The 14,343-nt window shown below is 48.0% G+C and overlaps 2 protein-coding genes and 2 long non-coding RNA genes across 6 annotated transcripts in view; 2 read left to right on the top strand and 2 right to left on the bottom strand.

Annotated features, from left to right (window-relative positions):
- The window catches only part of LOC135399095 (uncharacterized), a 96,374-nt gene extending 93,410 nt beyond the window's left edge, over positions 1 to 2,964 (bottom strand). For both annotated transcript variants that reach the window (XR_010424188.1, XR_010424189.1), the window contains exons 1-2: positions 2,772 to 2,964; positions 2,121 to 2,178 (exon numbers count right to left, since the gene is read on the bottom strand). This is a non-coding gene — a long non-coding RNA (uncharacterized LOC135399095). The remainder of the gene's footprint in view (positions 1 to 2,120; positions 2,179 to 2,771) is intronic.
- Positions 2,965 to 3,738: 774 nt separating this feature from the next.
- Positions 3,739 to 3,976, top strand: LOC135399096 (uncharacterized). Its single transcript, XR_010424190.1, has 2 exons — positions 3,739 to 3,770; positions 3,886 to 3,976. It is a non-coding gene; the product is annotated as an uncharacterized LOC135399096 (long non-coding RNA).
- A 2,222-nt stretch (positions 3,977 to 6,198) lies between these two features.
- LOC135397638 (uncharacterized) lies at positions 6,199 to 7,787 on the top strand. 2 transcript variants are annotated; one of them, XM_064629251.1, is made up of 2 exons: positions 6,199 to 6,682; positions 6,747 to 7,787. In XM_064629251.1, exons 1-2 carry the CDS (start codon positions 6,362 to 6,364, stop codon positions 7,656 to 7,658), a joined length of 1,233 nt encoding a protein of 410 aa, XP_064485321.1. In that variant the 5' UTR covers positions 6,199 to 6,361; the 3' UTR covers positions 7,659 to 7,787. The 2 variants fall into 2 exon arrangements, with proteins under 2 accessions (XP_064485321.1, XP_064485320.1); XM_064629250.1 differs by having other exon boundaries at positions 6,200 to 6,682; positions 6,744 to 7,787.
- A 621-nt stretch (positions 7,788 to 8,408) lies between these two features.
- On the bottom strand, positions 8,409 to 12,693 carry LOC135397637 (neprilysin-1-like). The gene is made up of 3 exons (XM_064629249.1): positions 10,715 to 12,693; positions 9,829 to 10,267; positions 8,409 to 8,848 (listed from the first exon to the last, which is right to left on the bottom strand). Exons 1-3 carry the CDS (start codon positions 12,382 to 12,384, stop codon positions 8,489 to 8,491), a joined length of 2,469 nt encoding a protein of 822 aa, XP_064485319.1. The 5' UTR covers positions 12,385 to 12,693; the 3' UTR covers positions 8,409 to 8,488.
- Between the last annotated feature and the right edge of the window lie 1,650 nt (positions 12,694 to 14,343).

Below are 14,343 nucleotides of genomic sequence, written 5' to 3'. Positions count from 1 at the left end.
GCATGGTTTCGGTTTTACGCATGAAATGTGTTGCCTTGTCTGCCCAACGCTGTTGATACGATGGGACTCACAAAAATTCAACGCTGTGCATGTTCGATCTCATGTCTTTATTTTTCTTTTGTGTTAAAGCAGCCTGAGTGTGTTCCTTAGCTCTAAAAACCAGGGATCGGAACCGGAACTGAACCAGAACCGAAAACCGGAAAAAAACGTTATTTTCTGACGAACCCGAACCGAACCCGAACAATTTTTTTGCTTGTCCTGAGCTGAACCGGAACTGAACCGAAAAAAATTGATACGGTTACTGGTTCGGGAATCGGTTCAGAGGTGAATTAATTGTACTACTGACCGACCTTTTTTTTTGCTCACCTGAAACGGTTATCTCACACCTTTCTCTTACAACCGTGTACGGTGAGCGTAAGCTTGCTTGCATGTAGCAAAATTACTGCCCGTGGACCGGTTAAACCGGGGCCGAAAAAAGTAACTGTTCCAATCCCTGTAAATGCCCCGACCGCTGACAGATTTTTTTTTGTCTGTGTGTGCGGGGGTGGGGGTTCTCCCTGAGCCGAACCCGAACCCAACCGATATACCTGAACCCGTTCAAGCTGATAATTTCGGTTCAGTGGAGCTAAACCCGAACCGAACCATTATGCCTGAACCCGAACCCGAACCGCACCGAAAAAAATACCGGTTCCGATCCCTGCTAAAAACACAGTCTACTCCGAAATGCGTGTGCTGAATTGGTTCATACCTAATGATATAAGTAGATGGTTGACCTGAGTTGGTTGAATTCGTTAATTTCTGGGCGTTTGAGGCTTAAGTGTTGGTGTCGTCCCTAATTGTGGTCAGCCTCGGCCAATAATCGTTGTATAGCAGTAAACGGGCCGGTTGGTACATATATATTGGTTGACGGCACGGAAACAAGACATGTGTGTCTTGTTTCCGTGCCGCCAACCAACATATATCCCATGACACCTCGGTCGACGAAGTTTTTCTGCCTCAGTGGGTACAGACTATTTGAAAATGCGACATTGAAGTGACATTTCTTTATACCAGAAAGTCTTCCCTAAGTGGATGAGTACATTTTTGATAATTCACAAATACAAACCAAGATTTTGTTACGTATTCACTGTCGTCGTCGTCGTCTATGCCTGGGCCAAGGAGACAACGATAAGAAAGGGCACGAAGGTGGCGTGCCACGTGATGTCGTCACTGAACCCACTGTTACCTTTCTCTTATAAGCGAATGACACTATTTTCCAAAATTAAACTGGCCTTGGTCGGCCTTGTCACACTGGGCCCTAGAACTCAGGCGCGACACGACGCAACAATTTCTAAAAGAGAGGCGGTATTTCTGTTTGGAGTGGGCGACAAAAAGCTTTCAATTCATATTTTCGACATGATTTGTTTCTTTCCTAAATTTTATTCATTCCCAAATACAACACACTTACGGACCCATAGCCAATGGCTATAGTTTCATCTTGTTTGTGCGGTAATCTCAAAGTTCAGTACAGCTCTCTCTTTTAAATTTCACATCTGCGAAGACAGTCACACGTACGCATTTACTTGTTTCTCGGCCGGTTCCGTTAGAAATGATCACAATCTTTTCATTTATATTGTCGCAGTCACGTATATATCTCTTTGTGATTTCACCGGGAAGGAAATGTTCATATTACAATATCAACACATCAAAATATACGCTCTAGGAAAGTAGCATGTGCAGGGGGTGCAACACGAACTGGAATTTGGGTTTCCCTTTCTACTGCCTCCAGACGATAACGTCATCGTAGGTAATAGGGTTTATTCACTGATGTCACCTCGCCGCCATACTGTAGGTCCCTCGAAGTTATATATTCCCGTATTCGTTCGCTGCCATATGCTTTTTGGATGACTATTAACGTCGCAAACATGGAAGTTACTCGGATATGCTACAAATCACACAGCACAATAGCTTTGAAACACCAAATATACGGCGAGTGTGATATGGGTGACGGCTTGGATGGGACCTACAATATGGCGGCCGATGGCAGCACATCTGCCTGCTAGCGACAGTGGCGGTCTCCTACGGATGACGTCATGTGAATAAACCCTATACAGATTAGACATGACAATATCGTTGCGTACCTTATTACCGCTGGACTGGCAGCTCTAACGTTCCGAGGGGTTGTCCTGTGTCTGCCGTCTGCAATAATGGAGGGAAAAGTCAAACAAAAATGCTGAGAATAAAAGCCCTTGGCTCGCAAAAATGTTCGGGTGATGAGATCTGAGGACCTTGAGAAAATTCCCCAGTGGCGTCCTCAACAGTGTTGGCAGTGCTTTATTTTTTTAAAGCCCGTGTTAGCGCCGCGAAGTAACTGTAGCTTTGAGCGGCGTACAGACATGGACAGATGGAGGGAGGACAGCACGAAGGAGTGGGGGACGGGGGGCAGTGCTTTATGCACGAGCAGCGTTGAGCACTGAAGCGCGTGGCTGAACCAATACCGGAGGACATCACTGAGGAATTTCATCAACGTACGCGCAAGCGGGCTCAGGCACCCCAAATTTCCATTTACGACAAGTAATGACACGCGTCGCCACGCAAAGCATGCTAAACCTGATGAGAGAAGTGTCATTACATGCCATGCACTGAAAAAACTGCTCACATAATCGCTGTCACATGCAAAGCACCGACACAAATGAGTACAAGCAACTACAAGTTCGTCATTTGACGCCCCCGCGACGTGAGGCCTTATTTTACAATTCGCGCCATTGCACACGTACAATTCGTTTTTGTACCTCCTCGTCTTTTCTTGTCAACCTTTGAATTGCATGGATGGGAAACTTGCACGTTTGAAGCTACAACGCTGTCAGCTGTCGCGCAAGATTCAAAACTGAAGCACGTGCACAACAAACCAAATGGCGCGAAGGGTACTAGCGCCATCTATCCAAGTAGTGTCAAACTACAACAAAAGCTTCAAAACTTCGGGCGAAAAAATGTTTTGTAAAACATGTATACCATGTATACCAAATAATAATCACGGGCTAAATTTTGGTGAAATGTTATTACAGTACATATTGCAATAACACAGCACAAACTAATAGTATAACATTTTGTTGCGGCGCTGTGACATCTTCTGAATCGCTGCGGAGCGGTTCATCGTTCATCATCGTGTTGGATTGAATTCGAGGGTTATAGTTATATCGTAGAATTCCTATTCTGCTTTCTTCGTTTGAATTAATGTAAGTGGCATTGCGTGCGTTCATAATATTGCGTTACTTTCTGCTTACATTTGTACGCCTAAGTTGCGGAAGTTATCAACACATCGAATTCACGGACCTTCTGGGAAGGTCATGTCCGTTCTTACAAAGTGTACCACTAAAAATTCGTCGCGAGCGTTTGACTATGCTGTAATTCTTTATGCAGAAGATGTCCACCGCCAAGCCTCAGCTCCACGGCCTGCTAAGGAGCTACTTGAGGAAGCACATCGCATTAGCTTGCGTCTGCGGAGTCGTAGGTGCAGTGGCTTGGAAGCTTTTGGTTGCAGAGCCAAGGAAGAGGAGCTACGCAGAATTTTACAAGTATGAAACGTCCTAACTGTAGTTAACGCTATACAGGATTGGAGAGCTGGCGATTTGGCGTCCCTGGTCCTCTCGTGCTTCAGGTTGTTGGCTGACTATCATTATTGTTTTCTTAGGACATATGATGCTGCTGCGGACAATGAAAGGATGACAAAACTGGGCTTGTTCCAGTCGAAGCAAGGATAGAGACCTACACGTCTTTTCCTGATCACTAGTGTGAGCTTGCGGATGCACCATGCATTTTTATATATCTGCATTATACGCAGAGTATAAATGCCTTTCTGATTTACAAAATAGCACGTAAATTCGGCATCGCATGTCTTATTTGCAGGTACACCATGATGCTTCTTCAGGAGCAGTTGTACTGAAACAGTGCGAAGATCACCTAATGTAGATACGAAATAAACATATTGTGTCATGTATGGCTACGAGAAACAACTTGAATATGAGCAGCAGTTATACGGCCAATGGACTGTGCTGAAGTATTCCAAAGAAAGAACACCATATCCGGAGATATGCATGATATCCACAACATAAAATTCAGTTCATGGTCTCGTAATCTTCTAGACACAGTCTCTGCAGAAATAGTCCACTTAACTTTTTACAATACTACCTGGCACGCAACACATTCCATGTTAGGTACTGGAGACAGTGGCGTATCTAGGGTGTGGCACGTGTGGACAGGTGCCAGGGGCGCCATTATGTGGTCGGGTGTGAATGTGCCAAGTCGGGCACTCAACCTGTCACATTCATAAATGATCTAAAGCACCCGCCATTAGGGAGGTTGTAGTGTGAGACCTAGTGCGGACTACACGAAAACGCATCCCCCAAGGACATCATGTTAACCATGTTGCCATGGGCGCAGGTAGCTCTAGATACGCCACTGACTGGAGATATGCACTCTTCTAGCTATAGTATGTCAGTAGCCTTAGTATGTTGCTGGAAATCATCTCAACGGAACGGAAGTAAGAACAGTGAAGAAGTAATACAGTGGAAATTGCTGTTCTGAGTCTGGAACACAGAAGAAAGAGAAGAACAAAAATCCAGAAGATGTGGGTTTGAGCCCCGTAGCTGGCCAACATTTTCAAGTGATACAGCTTTATGCAGAACTCTCTTTCCCACACACTCCCAGCTCTGGATGCATTGGGAGCATATGTTTCGTGACAAAAGTTCCCCAAGTGGGGGCACTGTCTATTTTGGTGAGTCGATTTCGAATATGATTGTCTCCGACACTTACGTAAATGTGCATGTGATGCTCAAAAGCAGTGTTACAAGCTGGTTATACTCTTCAATGTAACAAAGAACTGCATTTGCAAAGTGCCTGTCAGTCAAAAGTGAAGCCTGGTGCCCCATCAAAAGCACTAGTAGGTGATCTCCAGTGAAGCAAAGAGGACCAATGTTGAAGAAGGTACCGGCAAGCAGAAGGCAGTGGTCAGGAGAAACTCGATTGCTCACTGGTGTAAAAGAAGTGAACTAATCAGTCGAGGTGTCAAACATGCATTGGGTACATAGCCTCCTTCCATGGTACAAAGTGACCGCATACTCCAGAGAACTCCAGCTCTGAACATAAGCGTGTAAAGCTTTTGGAGCTGCATTGATGCTATCAGGGTCATGCCTCCCCATTTTTTATTTATTTTAAAGGGAGTGTTTCCTCAAATACTCCATTTGTGTGCACATTCGTCTTTATAGACCTCTCCCTGCTTGTAAACAAATGACGTCATAATGTTCGACAGCGCCACCATTTTGGTAGAGTTGAACTACGCTCGAAGCTAGGGGTGAACAAGGTCGCGCCCGAAAGACACGATCTTGAGGAGATTACGATGGTCCCTGGGACGCGACCTTCGGTTCTACCTTTCTTTCAATAAGAGGCAGCGAACAGGTGGCCATTCGTGGAACCCAGCCCTACCCTTCCGATTTGTTTCGGTTTCAGTCTGTCTACCAACGTCATGATGACGTTTCTGGGGTAGAGGTCTGGGGTTGTTAGATATGTTCAGCGTTTTGCTATGTTACTGTTCAACTCCTTCTCCTTTTTTTTTTTTTTTTTACGTTTGCTTGACATCTTGCATTCGCAAGCGCATTTTTCTGCTACTTGCTTGCTCCATAATGGAGAGTGCACATGCAATCGTAAGTCGCACGTGTAAGTCGGTAAGTGTATTTATTTTAGAATACCCCAAGGGTCTTACGGACATCTGATTCGAAACAGGCATTCGAGCACAAGTATATATACAAGTATAATAATAATAATGGTACCATGATGTTACGACACGTAAGGTTTGTCTGCGCAGTTTGGCGACATGTTGCACGTGCCGCAGGGTAGGATTGCGGATAATTTGAACCACCTGAGGTTCTTTTGAAGATCGCTGGAAATCTCCGACACACGGTGCTGCAAGCAATGTTCACCTATGGGTTCACCTCCCCAACATGATGATCATGATGATCCTGTTGGACGACACGTTACCGACTGCACTACCGAGGTCGGCCACCCCAGTAATAGAACCTACAAATAAAGTGGACATGGGCGAAGTTCACAGAAGAAGAAACAGAACATTCCCCACCCAAATTGTCACCGTCAAGTCATAGTACCGTTGGACATCCTCATAGCCCTGGCCGATCTCCCTTGGGGCTAATGGCCATTCTCCGCGGGACGAAGAAGAAGAAGGCGCGCTAGGTGAGCCTGTGTCTTCTTCTTCCCCTTCTTAACTGCATTTGGGTACGCCGTGTTGGCCGTTGCCGGTGCTCTAGAAGAAGAAGCATTTGGCTCGGAACCGCGCGTCTCGGAATACGTAACCATTGAAAAATCCTATCACATGAGCGACAACCCACAGTTCAAATGGGCTGCAGTTTCCTCCGCGCGTCAGATGGCGTCATTTGCCATCACTATATTCCTGGCCATATCCTTCTCTGCTTTTGTCCTGTTCCGCCCTACCGAGAGCTCAGCCACACGAGCCGCAGGAAGGCAAAGGATACAGCTCTCTCCACCGATTCACCGAGGGTACCCAGTACGGACGAGAAATATACATCCGGAGAAGAGGACGCCCGGGGAACCTGCTGACCCACACGGACACGACGACATCAGGGCTAGGCAACGCAATGCCACCGCACATTCCGCGAACCAGATCGCCTCGGAGGTAAGGCTTAGTTCACGTATAGGTATACGTAACTGAAGGTAATAACTTCCGCTTCTTGCAGCAGCGGCAGCAGAGCAATAAGGACCTATGGTGTACCTACGACAGCCGGTCTGCCGCCATGACCGTTCGCGACCTCCCGCTCGAATTCTGCAAGCGCGTCGTCCACTGCTGCCTTACGCTTCTCTCTCCCAACACGCAACCTGGACACCTGTACGATTTCCATTCCTTCCTCCGTCTCAGATACTCGCCCAAACACAAGCCTCACCTCTTCATTGGACTCGGCGGACCACACCAAGAACCGGGCGTGTTTGACGTCCTCGACACCAAGTCTACCCTTAAAGTCGCTCGCCACATCACTCTATTCGTAGCTTCAAACCGCCTCGATGGCTTGCTTTTTTACATCACCACCGGCGGAAACGTGGTCTTCGAGATATTCCGAACACTCCACGGCGCGTTGACGTCTAGAGGTCTCGTGGCGGCGGTCACCTTGCCTTGGAACGAGCCCATCTCAAGGTATATCGACGGGAACTTCTTGCCGATCATTCAACTTCCACCAGTTTTAAGTCGTCGGGGAAAAGTCGGATGCCCGGCAGAAATCAACCCCAAGTCGTTCGGGCATGCTAAAGGTTCCGTGATGAGATCCGTCAGGTTCACCGGAGTAAAGTACAGGCTTCAGTCCGCAGAAACTGCCTACGAAGACGCGCCTGGAACGCTGGCAGGGAGGGCGACATACGCTGATGTTTGTACGGCGATTCGCAGTGAAGGCTGGACGGGAGTTGCTGCTCGAGGTGGGGATTGTATCATGGCACATAACGGGACCGAATGGATAGCGTCGCTATCGCCCTGGTCTATGTCTCTCGTGAAGGCTGCGAACGCACGGAGCGGCGTTGTGATACTGGACATCGAGATGGATGACGTTCGAGGCGCATGCGGAACGGACTTTTCATTGACCAAGGTGATGCACAGCCTTCTCTAAGTGGTTCTTCGTGTTATCTGTACCAGTACGTGAAAAAATTGCGATGAGAAAATATCAAAGTACGCTAACCGATACGATAACGTATATAAGTGATGATGATAATAAATGACGCAAAAACGTCGCAACAAATGGTGGTTTATTTTCAAAGAAACCCGTGAGCTTGATGCGCCCAATGAGATGCGTAGGGCTCTGTGACCGTGGAACTCACTTCAAAATCGAAAATATCTGGAACCAGCACCAAGACGATACCATCTGACTGGCTGAACATACGGACAGGGGGGCTCCAACAGCTTAAGGGGTAAACATCTTCCGATATTACATTTGGCGATGAGATGATTATCCCGTCAATTCCATTCATGTGGCTTCGAAGCATGGCGTCAAAGAACAAATTGTCGTTTTACATTAAAAATATATACGAACTTCGCTAAAAAATACAAATTTCGAGTTCGGGGGGTCTACAAGGTAGAAGATATACCTCTCGTGCAGTGGTTTATCCAGAATCGCAAGGAAGGGGAGGGGGTTGCAATAAATGGGGGAGCAGTATTAGTTACGTCATGTGTATAGCGTTGAAATAGCAATTACCCCCCTGTAAGGGATGCTCAGGAAGAACAGTTAGGGGAGTCTGGATCACTGCCCTCGGGATTTCTTCATGATCAGTTCAAGCCATACGATATATCTACGAGACCATGGCGGCAAGTAGAATGCACGCCAGTATAAAGAGTGTCTGTTCTTTGTAGGTATAACGTGGAGTCACATTTCCTTCACATGTTTAATACAACGGTGATACAACACGACTAGGCGAATCCGGAGCAGAACTCAAATATCTATCTTTACCAGAGAGGACACCTCTCTGGTGGATTCATGTACGAGCCCTTGGAGCAGAAAAATACTTCGGAAAACTTGTCGAAGTTTCGCAAAGCAAGGTTTACTTTTAGCGAAGCCGGAAGGGCGATGCCATATTGAACAAGCCTGCGAGACAGGATCCCAGATGCCAGGGTGGTTTCGCACTGCGCAGCGGCCAAGTTGATGAAGAAGAGCATGTCCGGCGTCAGGTCCGGAAGGCCAGGTACCCTGAAGTTTCGCTGCATGGAATGCGGTGCTACGAGCGCCCGAACGTAGGCTTCGTACATGGGTGTTAGAGCTGCGTTTTCGGACATGAGAGAGCGGAGAAATGGGCTCAAAGGCGCCTCCTGAAAATAGATAGAAACGAGCGTCGTCGTCGTAACGTCCTCGGTACAGGGAAGACTAGGTCCGATGGCGAATTCGGGCGGCGATTTCATGGTAAAATGTCAGACACGTGACCGTTGCCACCCGAACGTGAGTGCCAGAAATCGAGCGGTTTTAGTCGCTTGGATCACGCTAGGGGTATCGCGGTCGCTCGTCTTCGGGTTCCGTCGTCTGCTAACTCATGTGAACTTCGACGTGCGCACCAATGAGGACCCTCGCCACACTCGCGGTGCGGATGTGACGACACCGGATATAGCTGTGCAATCCGCTGCCCGGTCGTTTCGAGGCCGGGCGGAAAAAGTGCTAGCTGGTCAATTCCTGGCACTCGGAAAGCGGCAGGAGAACACGCGAGATTGCTACGTTTTGACCAAGCGAACGCAGTTGCTCGGAATCTGGTAAAAAGATGTGCAAGGAAATGACCACGCGAATTCGCCACACGGAAGTTTTCTGGTCACTGATATCAAGAATGGTCAAGATATCATGGCTGACTCAGTGACGTGAAGCTGCCGATCTGTTGCTAAGACACAATCCGCGAATCTAGGACACACTCATTGCATATTTTTTGTACAATGCAACCAAAACAAAACAACAGGGGACCTTGTCCTGCCGCATGACCAACGCCACCTAGTTAAAGCCTGTCGCTCAAACGACGTGACGTGTTTTCGGTGGCCGTAGCTATGGAGACAAGTCGCCATGAGATACATGGACAGCCACTGCTAGTGACTGGAAGCTTTTGTTTGAAATCGTCTACAGCGGTTTGCTGAATCAGACGACACCGCGAGTCAAAAGGCCCACGTGGCGAAGAAGTTCGAGGAGGCACCAAGCAGGCTTTGGGTGTCTTGGTGGCGTTGGTTTGACGCGCTGTTGTGACATCACGATCCCCACAGAAGCACGAACACCATCACAGCTCACGACGGCACAAAAATAGGAATACGGGAAATACCTGCAGTGTTCCAAGACGCTTAAGGTGGTCCAGATGAGTATCTACGAAGCAACGCTGAAGCTTCCTATACCTCGTCACACTTTCTTGACTCCACCAAGATTCTGGCATGCCCCTGACGTTTATCGTAGAGCCACGAATGTCAACAGCTTCAAACATGCCTTGCAGCACGTACGTCACTATGTAGGGCAATATGATGGCTGGAATTGTTGACTGCGATATTCTGTTCTGAGACGCCAGGACTCCGAAGGGCAGATACAAATGATTCCTTCCTGCGTTGTATTCGTAGCCTGGTCTCAGACTTGAAATGTGGTGTCGAGCGTCGAAATCAGCATTGTCCTTGGACGCCCAGTACAGGTACATGCTCTGGTTGACCAACGTTACGTAGTCGCGGAGTATGGTGTCCACTGTTAAGGCTACGGTTATACCTCCGTCGTAATACCTGGGATGTGGCAAAAAATCACAGGTTACAGTTTGGAGTGCAAGGAATTATCTTGTACGATGTGCTTCGTGTAACAAAATGATTTAGCGAGACCAGTCTGAAACTGGTGATTGGGCCACAATCGGCGGTGCCCATTTAGTCAACGTATGGTGAGTGCGGGTAAGCAAACTTGGACCCGCACCCGCACAGTACCCGCACGTGTGTGACCCGCACCCGCAAGAATTTAATCTGGGCGACCCGCACCCGCAGTGCTGTCCGTATACCCGCATTTTGACCCGCAGGGGGAAGTGAGCGGTATATACACGCGCTCGGCCACCAACTCGAACCGCCTTTCCTTTTTCACCCTGTGGGTGATGAAGCTCTACATGCGTTCTCTCATTCTCGTTCTATGCAAGCAATATCGTTCTACAAAGACAAGTGCCCAGCAGCAAGAAGATAGAAGCTCACCTGGCCACAGTGTCGGTATGTTCCTTCGCCCCCATGAATTCCACCTCAAGGTTCTCAATCTTCTGAGTTGCCAAATCCGCCTCGCTTTGTGTTAACCATGGAGCACGAGCCACAGCCTGCTGCATCGAAGCCTTCACGTTGACAATCAACGCGTTCAAGTTGTGGTCATACAAGACCTGCTCCAGCGACGTCTTCCCCATAGAATTCCTAGCTATTCTACGCATACCATAGGGAAACATGTGCTCTGCCAAATGCATGCATGCTTGAAGACGGGAGTTATACTTCATAATATGGCGGTCGTAACTCAACGGCATCAGAAACTCTGCTTCTTTCGGGAGCAGAGGAGCAAGAAGGACAATGATTCTGAACCCGATGTAATTCAGCAAGGTCGACAGGGAAGTTGAAGTCAGGATACTGGACAACCGCGAAATATAGGCCGAGTTCACGAGGACAACTTTGTCTGATCCTGGATGAAGGTACGTCAAATAAGCGTCCCATTCAAACTTGCCGACTCGCTTGATGCTCATTATGGGCACAGTGGAGTTCAGGATAGACACAAACTTTCTTTGTGGCACAGACGCTTCCTCGAGCTTCCTTTCGAAGGCGACCATGTCATCCGCGAGATGGCTGGCGCTTGTTATGTTATCCCACAGTGTGAACGCTCTCTTGATGTAGTTCTTATACTCTTCAAATCCATCCTGCAAGTAGGTGACCTGATGCCGTACTATGATCAGCTTGGGGGCGTCCAGATGGAGCAAGTAGCCTTCATTCTCAAACCGCTTCCGTAAACTAACGTCCACGATTGGAAACAGGCCCAATGTCTTGTCTACTGCCCTGAGCACGTCTTGAAGAGTGTATGTCACAGGATCAGACTGCAAGGGCCAAGGTGACAGCGAAAACGTGGAGAACAAGTGTTTTATGCTTGTCCAGGCTGCCGGTTTTGTTGTCAGGTTCTTAGGCTGGATACAGGTCTTCAGAAACATGGACGAGTGCGTAATAAAGTTTTGAGGTGTGTCTTCCTTGTCTCTGTAATTCAGCAAGTATTTCGCGATGTCAAGGATGAGAAGACCAGGTGCACTAACGGAGTACGGTCTGTTCTGCACCTCGATGTCACCGTACCACCGGCTGGAACAAACGTAAGCGTAAAAATCATCACACGGTCCAACCGACTGATTGAACTTGTCGTAGACGAGACGACTTTGCCACAGACACGCGTCAGTCCTGCACTCGTACGTGAAGGTCGTCTTCCGCATTATTTCGGTCGTTGAGGTCGCGTTGGTGATACTGATCACCTCTGGGACAGCAACGACGAGAGGCTTCAAAGGAGTTGCGACTCCGACAGGCCTATTGTCGACGTCAACGACGACGCGTCGCGAGTACTTGGACGTGGCGTGTGCATGGCCAGAATGGCTAGGGCCAAAGGCGAACTTCATGAAGACCCCCAAGAAAGCACTTCCCACGACAGTAGCAGCGACGATGAAGTACAGTTGGCCAGGGCGGGTGTCGTCCGACGAGACGCTGTCTGAAGTCTCCAGTGTAGACTTCTCATCGTCGAACTCGTCAGTCTCGTCGTCGTAGGACAAGGCTAACCTGCCTCTGTTTACTTCTGGGGCCTCAATGTCGTTTAGCACACGACGCGACGATGTACGTGAATCTAGCGGTTTCTTCATTTTCCGTTATGACGGCTTGTCAAATGAAAGCCAGGACGTTGCCCCAAGTCTTCTCAATGTACGGGCATTTTGGGAGCATTGACAGTTCTGCTCAGCGAACTTATAGGCCTAACCTTTTGTCGCTGCCTCCGCAATCCTGACAGAGTTGCGAAAAGTCCTGCCTCACGACTTTAGCAAACGGTGTTACCGCGAGGCTGGTCCACTTTCCCAAACTTCTGCTTCACATCGACCTCGCAGAAAAAATAAGCTGGAAAAAGAACTGTATAAAAACGTTTGTAGCGGGTGGCTCACCGCTTTGCCCCTCTCTATTTCAACGAATGTCATGATGCAATAACGATTAGACTCAGCCTCTTGTTATTTTGCTATTATTTTTTTCAGTTACAGAAAGAGTAAACACGTTCAGGTTCGCGTATTCCATTTTGTATCAGGGCAGGCTCAGGTTCAGGTTCGCCTAATTCCTTTTGTATCAGTGCAGTGCATAGGGCAGGGCAGGGCAGTAAACTGTCTCATGGCCAGAAGGGGGCGAGTCAGAGGACGACGAAAAACATGACACGCAGTGACCGCATGTTTTGTTAATGCTAGCAACGGATGGTCCCCAGAAAGAACTTTTTGAAAACTCCCAGCACAGTGTCTGAGATTTTCGGCGCCTGGGTGGTCGAAATTATCAGCAGTCGTACCCTGCGGCACGTCCAGCATGTACCTACCGACTCACCTTGCACATAAATCTATCGTGAAAACTACTGGCTTTAATGAGAGCACTCCGGTTGTGCGATTTAACCTTGTCTACGACGAACAGCAGTCATCAGGTATGTATACAGGGTACCTAAACACGGGCAATCAACACAGAATAATGGTGTGTCTATGTTCTGAACTCAAAATATTGGCTCCGTCGATGATAATTTTTTTTATTATGTTCATCTTTAGTCACTGTTGATTTCCCTGACTTCCTGTTAAACACGGATGTACTATCAGTCTAGTACTCAGATCAGGCACCAGATCGAATACATTCCTTTACGCAGTGATGGCAAAACTGTACTTAAAGTAAAGTGCCTAGCACCAGTTGTATAGTACAAAGTACCATGCCAGAAATGTACTTCAAGTAAAGAACAAAGTCCTTAGCAAATTACTATAAAGTACCACTGCGAACACAGAAAACAGCGATTATTTAATTTAGTCCACGGAAAAAAGGTGCCTCAAGCATAGGCGCCGACTGCTCCTCGTTACGAGGGATATCCTAAGAATCGCGTGTTTCATACGAGTGATTACGGAAATCGTGCGAAAATTTGCCTCACGACGTCACAACACTGAATTCCCTAGCGTGGTTGTTCTGCACTCTCGCGTGTTGGGAATGGAATGCCAGGGCACCAGCTGCGGTAGATCGAAGCAAAGGTACAGCTCAACATATTGTGCCCTGGCCCCCTCTTGCAGACTGGAAACTCTCCGCCTATGGCCTCAAGGATTCTACACGCGAAATTTCAATCCTGTTTACGAACGCTGTGCATTTCTGTCAATTTTTGAAGATCTGCTGAGCCTCCACAAGTTTCAATGACGCGGGGAGCGGATGACGTAACCGTAAGCTCACAAATTGCAATGGTGTCATGTTCTTTAGAGTGCGCTCGTCTCCTAGCAACGACGCCGGCGTCCGGGGAGGGTCACGTGGTGCAGAAATCACGTGACAATGATCGAAAGAGAGGTAAATGGGAGAGATGACTTCTCCCTCCTTTGTGTTCTCTCGAAGGTCGGAGCGGTCGGATGATATGTCACGTGGGGCTCCGCTAACGGAGTGCAAAAAGTGAGCCCCTCGGAAGACGCGTAGGGCAACAACGTTACCAGGTTATAGAGCCGGGCGCTCCGTCGGAGCCTAACATGCCGCCACAGTTCTCAAATATACAAATTTTTGCTAGCTTTCGCGCCACGTAGAACCAAAATATTTTGCAGGAATGTAAAGTGAGACAAGAA

This window comes from Ornithodoros turicata, chromosome 6, assembly GCF_037126465.1.
Source record: "Ornithodoros turicata isolate Travis chromosome 6, ASM3712646v1, whole genome shotgun sequence".
NCBI lineage: Eukaryota > Metazoa > Arthropoda > Arachnida > Ixodida > Argasidae > Ornithodoros > Ornithodoros turicata.
Note: the sequence above shows the minus strand (reverse complement) of the source record. Positions and strands in the feature narration are given on the sequence as shown.

Bases quoted from the DNA above. Each gene is read 5' to 3' on its own strand.
- LOC135397637 (XM_064629249.1), bottom strand. From the start codon at position 12,384: ATGAAGAAACCGCTAGATTCACGTACATCGTCGCGTCGTGTGCTAAAC. The intron at 10,268-10,714 runs GTGAGCTTCTAT...GCCACATCCCAG, and splicing joins CATACCGACACTGTGGCCAG to GTATTACGACGGAGGTATAA. The intron at 8,849-9,828 runs GTATTTCCCGTA...ATCTATTTTCAG, and splicing joins AGCGTCTTGGAACACTGCAG to GAGGCGCCTTTGAGCCCATT.
- LOC135397638 (XM_064629250.1), top strand. From the start codon at position 6,362: ATGAGCGACAACCCACAGTTCAAATGGGCTGCAGTTTCCTCCGCGCGT. The intron at 6,683-6,743 runs GTAAGGCTTAGT...CGCTTCTTGCAG, and splicing joins CGAACCAGATCGCCTCGGAG to CAGCGGCAGCAGAGCAATAA.